This window comes from Coptis chinensis, chromosome 7, assembly GCF_015680905.1.
Source record: "Coptis chinensis isolate HL-2020 chromosome 7, ASM1568090v1, whole genome shotgun sequence".
Taxonomy (NCBI): Eukaryota; Viridiplantae; Streptophyta; class Magnoliopsida; order Ranunculales; family Ranunculaceae; genus Coptis; species Coptis chinensis.
In genome coordinates, this window is record NC_141462.1 from 88,772,678 (window position 1) to 88,791,862 (window position 19,185).

Consider the following 19,185-nt stretch of genomic DNA (forward strand, 5'->3'; position numbering starts at 1 on the left):
GTTGTATTGTTCTGTGGAGAAAACAGGAGAAGTGGAGTCCGTAGCAACTGAATTGGCTTGAGCAGCAAATAACCGTGCAGTTTAAAATATGTACCAATATGATGTCCAACTCTATTACAGTAATTGCAAAACGAACATGAGGAGGAGGCGTGTGCACTCTTTGTTTGCACTGGGTCGGAGGGCGCGCTCGCTCTAGGCTGTTGCGAACCATTGTTGCTCTGCTGAGGTGTGAACGGGTCTGATTTCGAAGAAGAAGCCCAATTGGGCTTTTTAAAGTGGGTACTCAGGGCAGCAGCGTCTGGAGCAGAAGGAAGAGATAGTGCATGAATCTCTTGTTGGCTCTCTTCCTGTCAGATTAAAGAATAAATCTTGGACATACGAGGAAAAGGGTCCATTAAGAGAATTTGACTGCGAATGGATTGAAAGCAAGCATCTAGGCCTTGCATGAATTTCATAGAATGATCATCTTCAATCTCTTTGGCAAAAATAGATACATGACCACAAGTATAAGCAGGCATAGTAGATAAAGAACTTAATTCATCCCATAAAGATTTAAGCAAAGTAAAGTAAACAGATACCGGACAGTTGTCTTGTTTAATTTGAGAAAAGTGACGGAATCCTTCAGTTGAAAAACCTTGGGTGTGTTAGTTTGTGAAAAACGGTCACCTAGATCTTTTCAGATTTCGGATGCAGAGTCGGCATAGAGGATGCTTCCACGGATATCTGGAGTAACAAAATTAAGAATCCATGAAGCAACGAGATCATTACAACGCAACCACTTGGCTTTCTCTTTGGGAGTAGTGGGAGGTGTGACGGAGCCATCAACAAAACCAAATTTATTCTTTGTTCGAAGTCCTCTAGAGACAGACCGCAGCCATGTTAGATAATTGTCACCGGATCATAGAGGAGAGACGAGAACAGCCGTAGGGCAATCGAAATGGTGCATAAAGAAAGGATCATCGGATCCCAGAGGAGAGTCATTGTTGATGGTGTTAGGTTCGGCCATCAATAATGGAGAGAAAGCGGAAGCTTTGAGCGGCTAGAGTTAGGATCGAAGTTAGGCTGATACCATGATAAATTAGAGAGAGAGAGATTTGAGAGAATATTTACTTGATTGATTTCTAGGTCTCATACAATGGTTTATGGTTTATATAGAGATTACAAGTTCCTAAGATTGAGGTCAATCCTTACTATATACGTGAACATAAAAATAGAAACAAATAACAAAGATCTGTACAATCGGTGTGAGTACAGCTTAGAGCTGTCTACTAGAATGCGATCCGTGGGTGCGCTCTGATTGTACTAGAACAGAGCACGTGCGCGCTCTGCACTCTGACATGCACGAATCTATTTCTAATATTAACAAAAAGAACAAATATTTGATCTAAGAAAACAGATAAATAATCCACAGAACTATAGAAACTGAAGCCAACTTTGAAATCAATAAATTGTATGGCTACATAGAATAAGCTGTAAGTCCAGCTATCTGCACAAAACAATCGAAATCTAACAAAACAACTCAAATATAAATCCAACAAAACAAAACTCAACAAACCTCAAATCATAAAATAGGTGAACTGAACCTGTAGCAACACCACTAGAAATATGAATTGAACCTATCCACACTGACGCTATATATATACTTAAGTTATATATTTTATAGTGGAACTTGGTAAAGAAGAGGAGAGGAGAGAGTGGGAGGGAGTGTGGGTGTGGGAGGCAACATATCTAGATTAGAGAAGAAGAATATCTTAGTTTTACCCTAGATTAGAGAAGAATGATATTGTGGAATAGGTCCAACTTAGAGAATGCAACACACCACTTAGATTTGCCATGTCACAACAACTTGTGAAATGCTTTGTGAGCCACCAAATACAGCCCTTCGTGCCTCACACCGTTATGTTTTATTAGATAGAGATGCAACTGAAGAAATATAGACTCTGGGATGCCTAAAGTATATGTACTTAATATTATGTCAATTTGCTACTACTAGCCTCATGCCACATGCCTAGGCATGTGGAATAATTCCAACGTGGGTGAGCCCTGCCACTCTTTTGTGTTTTTATTTTAAAAGTTTACAATTGAAGTGAAATTACTATTTTATCTTCATAAGCAACCATTTTTCCAACATAGGACCCTACCACTCCGTCGTGTTTGACAGAAACCAAATTTTAAAATAACAAAATTATAATTTTACCCCTAAAAAAAAAAAAAAAAAAAAAACTGCAAAATTACAATTTTATCCATGTGACGTACACGAATTCACTGTTCATCAACCCCACATTTTTCTATATATATATATATGGTAAGATAGTAATTAAGATGTTATTTTCAATAAAGAAATAAAGATGTTATCCAAAACACTAATATGCTCAGAGCCTGACATTTTTGCACTGTTTTGGATGCATCACTATGGAACCCATATTAGATTATATGTACAGTCAAAAGTAGGGAAGAAAAAAATATTTAAATAGGTTAACGAGTATTACCCCCACTAGGTGAGTCAATTAGGGCCCCCATGGGAAATTAGGGTCTCCCTCCCAAATACACGCAAACTTTTTTTGTATATATTTGGGAGAAAAACCCTAATTTCTTATCTAGTGGAGGAGGAATCCCAATTGACTCCGTCGTGTTTGATAGAAACCAAATTTTAAAATAACAAAATTACAATTTTACCCCTAAAAACAAAACAAAAATAAAATAAAAAACTGCAAAATTACAATTTTACCCATGTGGCGTACATGAATTCACTGTTCATCAACCCCATATTTTTCTATATATATATGGTAAGATAGTAATTAAGATGTTATTTTCAATAAAGAAATAAAGATGTTATCCAAAACACTAATATGCTCAGAGCCTGACATTTTTGCACTGTTTTGGATGCATTGCTATGGAACCCATATTAGATTATATGTATAGTCAAAAGTAGAGAAGAAAAAAATATTTAAATAGGTTAACGAGTATTATCCCCACTAGGTGAGTCAATTAGGGCCCCCCATGGAAATTAGGGTTTCTCTCCCAAATACACACAAACTTTTCTTGTATGTATTTAGGAGAGAGACCCTAATTTCTCATCTAGTGGAGGTGGAATCCCAATTGACTCATCTAGTGAGGAGATAATACTCGATAATCCTATTTAAATTTGTCCACATTTAACTTAAAAATTTGAGGTTGCAAGTACACAAGTTGAGAAACTAGGGCTATGTTTGATTGGAGCTGTGGCAAAGGCAAATTTTGTCACCATTTGCCACTAGCAAATTTGTAATGTGACAATTACAAATAACTTGTGGCAAATTTAAATTACCACTGTTTGATGATATTGTGGTAAATATCATTTGTCCTGATTTGCAACTATTTACAGCTGTTTGATTGTCCAAATTTGCCGCGGCAAATATTTCATTTTTTTCGTGTTTTTAAAATATTTAAGATTTAAAAATGATAGCTTCTCTTATTTGTAAATTTATTTTATTTGTATATGGTTTTATTTGCATGGTTTTTTCCCACGGCAAGTAGTATTTCAACTTTTAGTTTTTTTTTTTTTTTTCAAACTCAATGAAATATAAGAAAAAGAAAAAAAAAAAATAATATATATATATATATATATATATATATATATATATATATATATATATATATAAACAAGATCACTCTCGGCAAACTTCTCAACAATCTACCAACGATAACATACACAATACTAAATAATTTTTATGTACTATTGTGCAAAATAGTACTAAAAACATATTCAACCATATAATTTTATCCATTAACAACATTGTTACATAATAAAAGACCAATGAATGAAGGATCTTGGTGGATTTGAACCACCACCACCTTGGGATACATGAAGATGCAATCTCCCAAGTGCTCTACCATTTGAGCTAAAGATCCGTTAGGTAGTAATCTACTAGTTGCAACTACTGCAAAGACACCCGACACAACACGCAGCAGCGGACTCCAAAGACTCCAAAGACACAACACGCAAAGAAAGACCCAAAGACACACTCTGCCCTAAACAAACAACAACAACAACAACAAAGAAAAAAGAGCGACAACACCAAAGAAGAACAAGAGTGGCAGAAGACACCCAGGAAAAAAACAATACCCAAAGACACACTCCACCCAAAGAATAAAGAACGCGCAACAAAGCAACAACAAAGAAATTGCGGTAGCACCGACACACTCCACCCAAAGAAGAATAGCACCACGGACACACTTACACACACTCACTATCCACAACCATCGGTTTATTTTTCGATTCAAATGGATAGCCCAAATAAATTCCCAGTTGCAACATCTCATCACAAGTTTAATTGTAAAAAGATCAACACAACATCTCAAAACAATGACTAGTTAAGAAAGTTATAGAAACAAATTCAGAAATGCATCGCCTTGCTAATCGTTACAAGTCCATTATTCAAGGTGCACCAAAATCATCACTCTAAATCCTAGTATAAAACAAGAAATATCTTTACCAATACATGCAATTATCCGAAAATTTTGAGAAAAGCTTGCGAGTGATGGGAAGTTTCCAAAGAAAGTAGGAAAAGAAAATTCATATTACTATAAATTTCATGATTCTACTTCTCTTAACAAATGCAATGTATCCAATTAGTATCATTTTTTTTTCATGATTCTACTTCTCTTAACCAATACACTACCTAGTACCCATCGCACCACCAAATAAGACTGAAGCAAAGAAGCCCGGCCCGAGGCAAGCAACGCGACCGCGAAGCAAACAAACACACATACACAAAGTGAGGCTATAGTGAGGCTATAGCCTAAAGGCAGGTGCTTCAATAACAAGTGTAAGCCTCAAAAAGTAAGCCAAAGCGCAAAAGGCTTATCGCCTTGGGAAAACCTGTGGGGCCCCTCGATACTATTGTCAAAGGGTAAGCCTCAAGTGTTTTTTCTTACCCATTGAGTTTCTAGAATATGCTACTGAAAGGCGTAGTCAAGAGTAGCCTATATATCAAGAATTAGATAATTTAATGGAAAAAAGGAGCGTCAGCAGCTTTGAATATATGGTGAGTTCATACAAAATATCGGCTTCGGATAAAGAAGCTTGGTATTTCTCCACAATTCTAAAGAGAATCTAAACAAACCACATCGTACTTAGCTTTTCAAGCAACTTGCCATTAGCCATGGAGTCCGAAGGTCCTAAACACAAAAAGAGATTTAATAAAGAGTGTTTCTTTTGTTTGTCGTTGTGTAATGTGTTCTTTACAGCCGAAAAGCATAGGAGAAGCTCTTCTAGAAATCTTATGCTTATTTCGCTCGATATTTCAGTTGTGCTCTTCCCTCAAACGCAAGAGATTAAAAATCTAGGCTTTCTATTGTTCGACATGTATTCTTTACAACTCAATCATTAAACATGCTCTTATAGTAACATGACTTGAACAATAATAAATCACTACCAAATGAAATACATTCCCTCTAGGGCATTTTTTTTTTTCGAATAAACTAGGGTTGGGCACTTCACTCACCCTTAAAACCTTATACTCGTTGTACAATTTTCCAAAGAAGATCTTCCTCCACTATAATACTCAAATGAGAATCTAGTGGGGACTTAAAACATACAAAAGTTACAATTCTTTTGACATAAACCCGCAAGATAATCCATTTTGCCTATTACACTCCCTAAAAATATGATGAAAAGCCACATCTTCAAAAAGCGGACATATGTTTTTCAGTATAGCTTTGACAACATCTTCACAATACCGGGTGGCTTCTCCGGCTTGTTGATAATTTGTATTGCTCTCTTGGAATCGATTCAACTTGGACTTGTTTGAGCTGCAATCTAGCGCGTTGAGCCAGCCCCACTTCAATTGCCTTGATCTCCCGATGTATTCGATTCTCGGTCCACCGCTCCCAATATAAGCGAAAACCACATTACCATACGATCTCGAATGATGCCTCCATGTCCACACCCCTTTTGCAGCCACTGATCCATCCGCATTTAGTTTAAACTTTCCTTCTTCTCGGACACTTCCATGAATAAGATTTTTGACTGGCTCTGTAATTTGTACCTCAGATGCCAATACTTGCGATAATCCTCCTTAAGTCAGGAGAACCAATCAGATCTCGAAGGGTGACCTGCAAATAGCTTTTCAAATCTCTGCATAGCTTTCCGAAGACCACTGTCACTGATCTTTTGGAGTTTTGAAAGCGTCTCGCATTCCTCTCCTTCCAAATCGCATCAACCCCAGCACAGATGTATACCTTGTATACTTCAGCCACAGGTCCCGATCTTTGACATATTCTGATAATCGATGACCATTCACGATTTGAATTCCTATCATCAGTTGTGACACCGATCAGCCTTTTGATTCTGCGGAACAGTTCCTTGGAATACTCACATTCAAAAAAGAGGTGCTTCGAGAATTCCCTACTTCGATTGCATAAGCAGCATGATGATTGGGTGAGGATTTTCTTTTGTATCAGCCGATCTTGTGTGGACAAGCTATTCGAAAGGAGTTGCCAGCAAGTGAATGAGTGCTTGGGAATCACCCATTTTCCCCAAACAACTTTGCTCCATTTCACCTTAGGAGAAACTGATCTTAGGGCCATGTACGCGCTATTAGAAGTAAACCGACCTGGCTGGTGTGGCGTCCAAATGACCCTATCCTGATCAAGATTCCTGTTTATGCAGACCCCAAGGATTAGTTCTTTCGGTTATGCATTTCAATGTTGTGCAATTTGCATCCATGAACCTCCATTCTCAATGATATGGCTGACTTTGGTATCAAGTGGAAAGCGCCATTCAAAGAATGCTAAAGGGATTTTCCAAATAGGAGGGAGTTCCCACACCATAAGTCGTGCCACAGCAATGTATTCTCACCATTTGCGATACTGTATGTGATCAATTTTCTGGCATCAGTCCTCGCTTGAAGCACATGTCGCCATGTCCAGGAGCAGTCTTTTGGAACTTTCATAGTCCAAAAGTAATTGTCCTTGATGTGTTGTTGCCAATTCCACTGAACCCACACACTATTATCCCTCGAAGCTATCTTATGTACCAGCCCACAATAAGCTCCTCGATTCCAACATTGTAGGTTCATAATACCTAGTCCTCCTTCATCCTTGAGTTTGCTGATTGTATTGAAGCTAGCTTGATGAATAGTCCTTTTCATAGCCGCACCCCTCCAAAGAAACTGAGCACAAATTCTTTCAACACTCTCTAAACATGTTTTGGGGAGTATGAAAGTTCTTGACCAGTATGTGTGAAAGGCCATCGGCACCGAGTGAATAAGTTGAAGTCTCCCATGTGATGTGACGTAAATCTTGACTTCCAATTAGTGATTCCGGGCCACACCTTTTCTATGAGCGGTTGGCATTCTCTAATACCAGTCTTGCGAAAATGAGAGGTAACCCCAAGTACCTCACCGGGGTTTTGATTAAATTTTACCCCCTGCATTTGAGCTAAAGCTATTCCATCTTGTTGAGTCATTGCTCCGGTTAGCAACGAGGTTTTATTCGAGTTGATCTATAAACCCGATGGCCATACCAAACTCATTCAACCCATCTCTTAAAGCTGCGATGGAATCCATGTCACCCCCAAGAGAAAATCAATACATCATCGGCAAATGCAAGATGTGACAATTGGCTTTTTTCGCATCCGGAGTGATATTTGATCATCTTTGACTCCAATCTCTCCTTCTTGAGAATGCATGTCGATTTCCATCACCATAACAAAGATGTAATGGAGATAGAGGATCTCCTTGTCTCGGACCTCTGTTGCTTTGGAAAAACCTTCGGAGCACCATTAATTAACACAGAGAAAGTTGGAGTAGAAATGCACATCTCTATCCATTTCTCGCATAGAAGGCGGAATGTGGAATGTGTTAAGCATGGCTCTAATCGCATCCCAAATCCACTAATGTCATACGGCTTTTTGATATCAAGCTTTATGGAACATCTCGAGTGCCATATTTCCCCGTCGAACCTCGGAGCAATTCATGAGATAGCAGGATATTATCTTGGATCATTCTACCAGGGATAAAGGCAGATTGGTTAGAAAAGACCAGATAATCTATCACCTTCATGAGCCTGTTTGTAATCACTTTGGATACACATTTATAGATCGTGTTACAGAGGGCAATGGGTCTGAAGTCCTCTACCTTAGAGGGATTCCAAGTCTTGGGGATTAGACAGAGAAAGGTGGAGTTTATTCCTCTAGGCATGTTGCCTGTATGGAAAGCATTTCGAATAGCTTTAATAAAATCCTTACCTACTGTCTCCCAACAACTTTTGAAAAAGAATGAATTAAATCCATCTGGTCCTGGGGCAGAATTATCCTTCATTTCAAACAGGGCAGCTTTGATCTCTTCTTCAGAAATGGTCGCTTCTAGTTCCTCCTTCTGTTCATTATGAATCACTCCTTTAACTTTCAATGAGTTATAGAAGTTACTATCACTGATTGGTCCAGAACAATCTCCAAGAAGAGTCTTGTAATACTGCACTATGATCTCAGAAACCTCATTTTGCCCGGCCTCTTTGCGACACCTTGCTCATTCTCAGATACTCCAAATCCCCCTCCGGCTTTTTCCTTTCTTTGATGGCATTGAAGAAATATCTTTGTACATTTGTCACCCCCCAGCATCCACTCCTCATTGCTTTGTTGCTTTATATCTGCTTCTTCATCTTTGACAAGGTCAGAGTACTTAGCAAGCGCTATATCAACAAATCTGCTTCTTCATCCACTCCAAATCCTCTAGGGCATTTTTAATCCTCTCTAATATGCATTAACTACTAATTAATCAACAAATCTTTAAATATATCACAGTTAATTGTGGTTTCACAATACTTCATTATCATTCCATTTGAAGAAGCACAAAAATCTCAACACTGCCCATAACTAAAAAAAAATTAACTTTTCATGGGAAAAAAAGTAAGGCAAAAGAAAATATACCAGATAGCAACAAAGGTGAAACCGAAACCCCAATTTTGTAAGCGAGAAAGTTTACAACAATTCCCATTACTTCACAAGATAGTTTACTTAACGACAACGCCAATGAGATCGAACGATTACACCTACGACACCAACGCTCGATATCAATTAAAGAGAGATTATTTTTTTTTTATATAGATAAAGAGATTATTGAGAGAGAGATCAAGAACCGGAAGGGGAGAGAGAGAAATATTATCGAGGCTTTTCCCTTTTTCATTTTTGATTGGTGGCAAATCATGACAAATTTGTGTACAAAATTGTCGTGGCAAAATTACTCGGCTCCCCAGATAAATTTTGCCACCAAAATCATGGCAAATGACAATTTGTGGCAAATCCAAAAAAAATTTGCCATGACTCAAAAAACACATTAAACAGTGCCAAACAAGTGAATAGTGCCATTTATTTGCATTTGCCATGACAAATGGGGCTATCAAACACAGCCTACTAGAACAAATGCTAAGCTATATTGCAATCTCGAGCTTAGTCACGTGTTTGGATCATCTTTTGCGCCAGAGAATATATAATTAGAAGCTTTTTCCATGCCGACCATGCTGCAAAGTAAAATCTTTTCACTAGCAGAAATTGGTAATCCAAAAAGGCCCTTGCATCTAGGGGTGTCAAAATGGCCCTCAAACCCTTAGCCCGCCTCCCGACCGCCCGCCCATGGGCCCAAAAGCCCTCAAAATGAGGCCCCTCACATTATTCGGTGGGTTTTGGCCGGCCGACCCTCAAGCCTTTGAGGGAGGTAAAGGGCCTGAACTTTGAAACTTAAGCCCTCCCTTAAGCCCTAGCCCCTCATTAGGCCCTCAACATTTATTACATATATTTTAATAAAAATTTACAATATATTTCATTTTAACATTAATATCTTTAAAAATCACTTAAAAAAACGTTTATCTATTAAGTTTGCCAACCTTATAATTTCATTATAATATTTTATGAAATGAATTTAATTGATCTTAATTGACTAATACAACTTTAACAAGTTTTTTTAGTAGTTTGAAGGTTTAATTGTGAAGTGCATTCGATTTTATCATTTTTAACTAATGTTTCTAAATTTATTTTGTAAATCAAATGTATAACATAAGTATCCCGCCCCTCACGTTTGGCCCTCAAGCCCGGCCCTTCAAGCCCTCTCGAGAGGGTTGAGGGGCGGGTAAAGGCTTCGAGATTTAAGCATTGGCCCGACCCGACCCGGCCCTCGAAGTAAATGAGGGTAGGGCTGGCCCGGCCCTCAAAGCATGAGGGCTTCATTGTTTGAGGATCGGGCCAGCCCGGCCCAGCCCATTTGACACCACTACTTGCATCATATGCCAATACAATCTCACATTTATATCATATGCCATTACAATCTCACATTTATACAATCTCACATTTATATTACGTGCCAATTATATCATTTACACAAATTTAGATCTATTTTGTACAACATTCATCGAAGGTCACATAAGCGAGGCCTGGAGCAGAATTGTCTCCCATTAGCTTTCACTACTGCCATTGCACCAGCTGTTAAACCAGCCCATATTATGGCAGACACAAAATGCTGTGCGTTGCGTCCCACTGTAATATAAACGCAGGGTTGAACATAAGCTATACCAAATGACTTCATCTACGGACATATCGGAAGCAGAGAAAAGAACAAATCACAAGAGACAATTTAAAGAGTATGACCTTGGTTAAAAGTAATAGATGTCAGAGTGATGCCACCAACCACGAAAGCCGATGCCACTGGGAGATACTGATATTTCACAGGGAAGGTTGACAAGAAACCAAAAGTAATCAACAATTGTAGCAAAGACATTATGTATATAAATAGGGTCAAATGGTCCAATGGACCTCACATGCGTCAGAAAAGAATTGCCACTCGGATTATCTTGAATTCCTAACCATCATATGACACGGTCTATTGTCATAAGTAAAGAAAAGGTCTCCCACATTTTCTGTCCGTAACATTTGAAACAATCTACAAGGTCATCGCTTTAGTGGGATCCCCTACTATAATGAACCATGAGAAGTACTCTGATTTCCAACAATTAGATACAGTGTGAAGTACCATACCACTCAAAAATTAAACCATGAACATACTTACCGAGAATGACTCGAATCCATTGAGCTGGAATGGGGAAGGACTATTTCTGTTTACAGTGTAGCGACCACTAATGAGGTCCATTGCATCCTGCAGTGATGGAAATTTAAGAAAAATTAAGGCATGGTCTTAGCTACCCAAGCAACAGTAACAAAGATTGCTACACTTGGCTCGCTCTGACAAACTATTTTATGAAAGAGTGGAAATCGTGCCTGCCGAATCCCATCATGGAAGTTATTGAGATAATATCTTGATAGAGCACTAACTCCATCCTTAATCAGTCCTGGCACAGTCTGTCTCCCGAATCTATGATAATTGGGACAAATCTGATTAGCAGGATATTCTACTATGCTTGCTAGGAATAATCATGAACTATTATCTATAAACGGCTAGAGCGGAGAAATCCAAAATATTGATCTTAAAAAGGGAGCATTCAAATATAAAAACCAGAGGGATAAAAGAGATATCAGAAGCTGATTTCTCTTTATAAGCATTGAAAAATGAAATTACATATAATTTATATGAAAGTATGAAACAATAGTCATTTTTTAAGTAAATCTCTGCAACCTATAACAAAAGAGTACTTATACGGCTATTACCAAGATCCGAGAGTTATTTTCTGACATCATGAAGTTTTAGTATTCCCTATGTACATATTATTTTTTATCTAGGAGAGTTCAAGAATGAAAATAGATAAAACTTCAGAGAAGCTACAAAAGAATTTCCATGAAACTATTATCAACCAAAAGTTGTATACTTAAGTTTGAGACTCATTGCTATTGGAATTTTAAAAAGTATTCGAGATTTCCACAAGTGGGCAAGGTAGTAAGACCATTTGAAGAATACCTGACAAGGTCCCCTTTTAGTGCACTAGTCCCTGCATACTCCAGGCTTATCTCATCCCCTTGCTCAGCCCATACTAATACAGTGAGACAATTAAGCCGTTTTGTTTTAAGTATATTCAAACTAAGCAAGGGTAACACAAACACTGGAATCATCAAAGTTTGCTTACTTGTTCTGAACTTTTCGTAAATATCACTGAACAAGGATATGCATTCCGTGGAAGAAAGTGCTCCTATCCTCTGTAGTTGTGAATTTAATGATTTCTGGGCTAGGTAACTCTGGGAGAACATGGAAGCAAAACAGACTTTGTAATAGCTAACACATGTCAGAAAATGCACTTGGAACAAAATTTTCTAGTTAACAGGATCTAAAGAGATACCTGACCAAGTACCAACTAAGGATCTATACAAACAATGAAGTATAGATCCAGCACATCTAAGAAAAGGTTTTCTACTTTTGTGGTGATAATACCAAACATGAATATAGTTATGTTTAATGGTCAAGAGATGAATGAAAAAAATTCAACTCCTACCTACTTTAAGGAATTATTGGAGCAAATCCAATGCACCAGCTAAAACAGGTGCTAAAGTCATTTTAAAACTTTGGCCCAATCGCACTTCAATGCAGCTGCTATCCCCCATGCCTCTTTAGCATGTAGTATATACATAAGTAGATATGACCATATCAATCATGCTAAAACTAACGAACAGCAGAAACTGTTCCTCCTGTACGTTTGCATGTAACGGACGTCGGACGGCACACATCCATTTGTTTTCTCTTAACAAATATTACACCTGTGACTTATTTGGTAGACCATTATAACATGTTGCATTGCATTGAAACTTGCTTGATAATAGGGCTTGAACCAACAAGCATGCAAAAAAAGACCGATTTGGAATGTTATTTTAGCATGTTGCATTTGACCTACACTTGCTCTTAGGTAGAAACCATGACAGAAATGACTTAATCCAAGCACCGCATGTGTTTCCATGTCACATTATTCCATAATGTAGGTGATTTTCATAAACCACAAGACTCCTTTTCATTCAATGACTTAATCAATTTAGACTGTAAGTACTAAGTACAGAGTCACAACCTTAAATTGTCAGAAAAGACTAAATAATTACAGCAATGTCCCATTAGCTTTAAAACATAAATACGTAAATAAATAAACAAATAAACCGCGTCTGAAAAGAGGATCCCAATTTCTGGCTGTGTTTAGAGAGCGTTCAAGTTCGAGAGTAAATAGGTCTTAAATAGTTTACACAGTCAAACAGAATTGTTTTGTCGACGGTTAATATCATGGATGCCAATCACCTCAATATAGATGCTACTTCTCCACATACATGTAACGTACCACAGAAATACTAGCATTAGTAACCCTCAATATAGATGATGTTCAGCAAGGAGCATTTTTCACAAGCAGCACAAAGGACTGAATCCTAATCAGTTGCTAAGATTTCACAAGTGAATAGGAAAGATCTAGACCATAAAGATTATCAGGATGATATTTATTGCAGCAAACCTGAGTGACATTTGTCCGATCAAGGCAATCAATGCAGTTAGCTCGAACGACACCTTTCTGCTCCATAAGTATTTGTCCACCTGAATCTATGAGGAAGTATCTGCTCAGCTGGAACAGTAACAAATTAAAAAGGTATTACTGGCGACCAGTAAAGCTGGAAGAAAAGGGTGATTTTAAACTTTTTCTGAGACTACCGATTAATTACCCTTGCTTTTCGAAGTCCCCAGAAATTTGATCGAAGAGAGGTTGAAGATGATCAAAATTTGATTTGCTACTAAAGTGGTGGAAGTCGAAAGACACATATCTGTGAAGCAGTTACAACCGATATTCAGGTTGGAAGCATATCAAACAAACGCTGCACTGCTTATGTGCAAAAACAAGACATAGGGCAACACCAAAGGTTGTTTTCCCACACAGGGAACACTCGAAGATAAATTCATAGACAAAGATCAATCGATAACACATTTTCTGAAAAAAGTTAACTCAATAACATGTTAACATATAAAAAGGTCAAAATACCAACAATTTTTGAAAATATAACATCCATGGTCTCTGTAGCCATTTACGCATCATTCTCACTGACCGATACGAGCTTGTCAATCCCTCTTTTAACTAAAAGATCTGTATCACAAAATCAAAAGGAAGGCCTAGTCTACTTTTATAATGTATAGAAAGGTCGAACCATGGAGGACATCACATTAACCAAATCAAAGTAACCCTGTTAGGCTTCACGCATATTGACATACATCTTTGAAATTTTTTCATCATATAAATGTGGAATTCGAAAAAGCTTATTGATGGTGTAATAAGCTACCCGGTGGACAGGATCTCCATTTCCCTTCTATAAATTTGTAACTACAATATCCGTATCGATAAAGCAGAATGAGGGTCAAGTTTAGCGTTACAATGTGTAGAACGGTCAGGTCATGGAGGACATCACATAGACTGAAAGAAAGTAAAATGAAGTACTTAAGATTCACATGCATTTTGTTGATTTCATTTTTCATTGTAAACTGTGAATAATTACAAAGGATAAAAAAGAATCTAATAGATATCCACATTCACCAAGATAGACTTGCTACTCAAATCTGTCCATCTTAAACTAAATTTATGTATTGTGTGTCACATGATAGACTTGCTTCGACTTGTTTAAGGTCAGGTTTCTTCGGTCTGCTTGACTGGCTGATAAGAGCACTTTATTCTTACATACAAACACTTGAAAAAGGAAAAAAGGATATTCGTTCATAGTTCAAAATGGGTATTATTTGAGAGCTTAGTACTGTGACAGCACAAGGACTTAACCTTGAGGAGTTGAGGGTCTAGCTCAAAGGTTCCGCTCGTTGTTTAGTTCCATACTATTTTGTAACCATTTAAGACCGGGCATCATAAATTATTGAGCGATCTCTATGCTAAGAAACTTCACACCACTCATGGGGTGGTGGTTAAGTGGGGACAGAATTGGCAGTAGGGTTGGTTGGGTCATCACAAAGTGGTATCAGACCCAAGGATGGCTTGTACTAAGGTGGGCAGACTGTGATACCCCAAAGTTTTGTCCTCGAGGGTATGCTGAAAAGATGCCTAGACCGAGAAGAGTGAAGGTGGCACCGTTCTAATAGGTGCTTTGTTCCACATCATTTAGGAACTGTCACAAGTGATTGACCAGACTCTTATTCGCACAAGGCCTTTTCAGGAACAACACCTCTAGCCGGAAAGTGATTAAGTGAAGACAGTGCCAACACTAGGGTGTGTTGGGTCATCAATAGTGCACGTACGTGGTTGTAAATAGCAAAATCATTTTAAATATCCTCCTGTCTTACGTAAGTCTTCTTGGCTTCCTATAATTTGCATCTTTTGTTTGATTCTCATTAATTACTAATACTCGTAAAGTAAAAGGAAAAGATGATTTCTAGTATACAGCAACATACTAGATCAGCTTGTAAACAAGAAAATCACCTAATCTGGGGAACCTTTTGCATTTCAGTCGCAAATGCCATGCTTAGTTGACCTTCATCACCATGCTAAAACAAGACATAACAATTACTATAAGTTAAAAACTGAGGAATATACGGAAATAAACCAATCACTTGATGACTACAGGATGAGATGACCTTTTTAAAACACCTGCAGGCTCTATACTGGATACAATAAGTTAATAACAGTGCATACAATGATTTTCAAGTAGGATTGAATTTGAAAGTTGAACAGTTGTCTGTAACATGTCAAAAGTGCAGACACTGTAATCAATGTAGCACAACTCACGTAGGAAGCTTTCGAACTTTCAAGAGCTCAAAACACTTTGTACAAAATTTCAAACCAAATTGCTGCTGCTGATATGAAAAACGTCTCACCACCCCCCTCATCCTTCAAAGGAACCATTTCACATCCAAAAGTGAACAATTCTAAATTTCCAACAGAACCACCGATATCCGACACAGCTATGAACAATGTTCAAAGCCTTCACCATTTAACTATCCCCAAATGATCCCAATATCACCATTCAACGGTGGTCACCTTAAAAGGAATATAACTTCTACCCATTCAATTCTTTCCAGAATTGTATCCTCTACAAAATCATTCCCCATAATTTCTATTTTAGTGTTCCCTCTCTTATCCTAACCAATCAACTAAAAAAACCATTGGAAAGGTAAAATAAAAGTCTGCGAGTGGGTATTTCAGAAAAGGGACAATAGTAGCAGGCAAAATAATCAATTGTTAGACATTGTATCCAGTTCAATTATGATGTTCACTGAAGGCTGATAAAACTTCACCTTCAATCATTTAAATTGATAAAGTTTGAAAGAAGAGGCAAATGACACAATAAAAAAAGAAAATACATGAACACAAAACCTTACTTTCTCAGTCAAATCAACAGCCATGGCCTCTCCGTATCTTTGAATGAGATCATTAAAATGGCGTTGAACGATTTTAGGCTAGAAAGAAAAGATTATTGCATATCATTATAGAAGCACTGAGTTGGAAATACTACAACATAAAAATCATAAAACAAAAAAAATAAATAGTCACATACTGTTTCTTCATGATTGACGATTTTGATCCGTGGCTTGTAGCTCAAATCCACAATTTGCTCCCAAAGAAGTGGAATTGATCCTCGAACCTGGAACACAGATTCTCAGCATCCGTTATGAAGAGAGGAACTTATCTATCCAGGAAAAAACACAATGGAAATCTAGTATATCTTCTGTTGCAAATGACCCGCATATGTAAAGAAAGTTTGGAGCAATTTCTCATGTGTGAGGTATGGACAGCTTTATCCCAAAAACTTTCTGAAGTCACCAACGCTTAAGGTGGAACTGTTAGATACAGTATACATGTAGTTACCGGGAACCATTTCCCAGTCAACTAGCGGCTTCCGGTTTCCCAGAAGATCTCATATTGCAAATCGTTAGGAAACGTATTTCCCTAACCTAGGGAGCTAACAGAAAGTTTTTTCTTCATTAAAATATAAAGATTGCAAGATTTTACACTGTGTGCAAATAACACTAGAGTTTGCGAGAGGTACGAAAAAAGTACCTGCAAAAATGAGTACCTAAAACCTTCAATCTCCAACAATTGCTCTGTCTCAATAAAGTTAGCAGTGTCCCCTTCAAGGTTAGCTCCTCGTCTCCACATTCTTGTTCCTAAAATTCCGCCAACCATGTCAAGATTAACTAAGTTTAGGAGTGTTTCTATATAGCCATAAGACTTTAATGTATATCAACAGGTTTCACTCCTTGTACCTAAACGCCTTGTGCACCTCCTCGAGATTAAAGTAATTTTAGCAGGAGTGTCTTTAAGATTTATCTGTACAGTCTGAAAACCTAAGACTCGGTTAAGTGAAACAACTCTTTCTCGTGTGGCGATAGCTCCACTGGTTTTGACTGCAATCTTAAAGACCAACATTTATAGCAACTACAGAAGTAGAAAAGTGGAAAACAAAATACTTGGAATCATAACCAGTAATACTCTTTAGGATACTTCCTTGTACCAGAGGAATGATGAATGCATCAAGCTGCAAAACAAAACAGAAAAGTACTTTTTTAGTCCTATATAAGAATAAGTGCATTCTTAGCTCACCCATAAGAGAATAATTTATAACTTTATACTAGAGATATGTCTAACCTTACACTCAATTAGCTCTTCCAACAAACTCCTGTTCCAAACAAATCGAGGATCAGCCTGGTATGCATACCAAACGTTAGCTCCTCAAGCAAATCAATAAATGGTGAATTTATCATGTGTCAGAAGTGAGCATGGATTGTCGGGTTGAATGAAAGAAATTGTGACCGACTATGAGACTGTTGCAATAGACTATACCAACAGACCTGTTTCCAAAGTGGTTTCCTTGCCCTTCCTTCTGCTAACTTCCCTGTTCGCTGCAAGCTGGTAGACATCAGAAGCCGCACACCATCAGACTGCAGTTTGACACAATATACAGCACAGAATCTGAACCTAATAAGTGAAAATATTCTCATACTAGTTGCAGTCTACTTTAAAATACTGCTTAAAGGACTCACTTTAATGTAAGGTCTGTTTCATACGAATAATACAACCCGGTGTTGATTCCACTGTCCTTAACAGGCTCATAAAGTAAGCCTCATCTCTTTTCTGCAGAAAAGCAGTGCTCGCTTCTTATTCAAATAATTGTCCAATCAAACTACAGGAACGATTGAATTTAAGTGCACACAGAATACAGATATAAACCTAGACTTTTGTCTCCCCCTCTTCTGAAAGGGAATTAAACCATGAAGTATGAAGTGGAAGTAAGGAGGCCTTTTTCCACAAATACAAAAGTTCTTACTTCTTGACAAGATGAAAGCCTCAAAATCCCGTTGCAGGCCATAAACTTCATAGACATTACTCGGAAAATGGGGAAACCAAGATAAGTGCCAACCTCCTTGCGAGAAGTTATTACAAGTAAATATGTTCCTGTACCAAAAATATGGTTACCAATATGACCAGGCAATCATTAATCTTACTAGCATAATAGCTTAATGAAGAATCTAAAGTAACAATATAGCAGAGAGATTGCATTAATGTAAGACGATAAGAACTATAATAGGCCACTAGTGAGCTACAAGATTAAAAAATGAACTAATAATATAAGGAGTCCATCCAAACTTACCAGCCAGTAGTCTAATTGTTCCAACCACACCATAAATTATAAAAACTTTAGTAGGAGTCCCAGACGAAAAATCACCTGCATGGACTAGTCAGATCATTTGTATTATTATAAGTTTAAACAGAAAAAACAAAATTGTCAAAAGTTTCTCACCTATTAGGCTTTGGATATTTCCATCAGAACGGTCAATTGAGAAAGCAGTAGAAATTTCAGGAGGAGAGTTGTTATTATTGAGAGATTTGATCACCAACTTGTCGGTATATTCTTGTAATTCCATCTGATCAAATAGTTTGAATCCTTGTTTTGAAACTTGTCCTACTTCTTCCATTTAATTTTTTTGTTATTCAGTTTGAGAGTTTGTTTGAAGCTGGTGAGAAATGAAGACGTGCCTTGATTGATCATTATGTTCCTTTTAAGCAAGAGAAGATTATCTGTATTTTTAAAATGACAATACTGCCCCTATTGAATTATGATTTTCTCATAAAGTCTGACAGAGGATGAGTTGAGATACTAACTAACTAATCATGTTTTCAATCATTGCTGATTCTGTCATTCTGTCTTGTTTTACTAAAAGCCTGCCACTATTTTCTTTCAATTTTTTTTCTCAAACACTTGACAAGAACATGTTACACTCAAAATTGGTTTAAACACGCAGATGACAT

General features: G+C 37.5%; 2 protein-coding genes across 2 annotated transcripts; both read right to left on the reverse strand.

Moving 5' to 3' along the window:
• Positions 1-6,030: 6,030 nt before the first annotated feature.
• LOC147489739 (uncharacterized) lies at positions 6,031-6,570 on the reverse strand. Its single transcript, XM_086574719.1, has one exon. It carries the CDS (start codon positions 6,568-6,570, stop codon positions 6,031-6,033), a length of 540 nt encoding a protein of 179 aa, XP_086430845.1.
• Positions 6,571-10,259: 3,689 nt separating this feature from the next.
• SAC8 (SAC domain-containing protein 8) lies at positions 10,260-18,945 on the reverse strand. The gene is given in 21 exon segments (XM_086569933.1): positions 10,260-10,510; positions 10,622-10,688; positions 11,040-11,126; positions 11,249-11,342; positions 11,883-11,955; positions 12,049-12,157; positions 13,405-13,504; positions 13,610-13,708; positions 15,358-15,422; positions 16,257-16,334; positions 16,433-16,519; positions 16,936-17,042; positions 17,142-17,222; positions 17,380-17,413; positions 17,524-17,580; positions 17,727-17,784; positions 17,919-17,952; positions 17,955-18,009; positions 18,203-18,330; positions 18,527-18,601; positions 18,677-18,945. Coding segments are annotated over 21 exon segments (1,791 nt in total). The 5' UTR covers positions 18,852-18,945; the 3' UTR covers positions 10,260-10,382.
• Between the last annotated feature and the right edge of the window lie 240 nt (positions 18,946-19,185).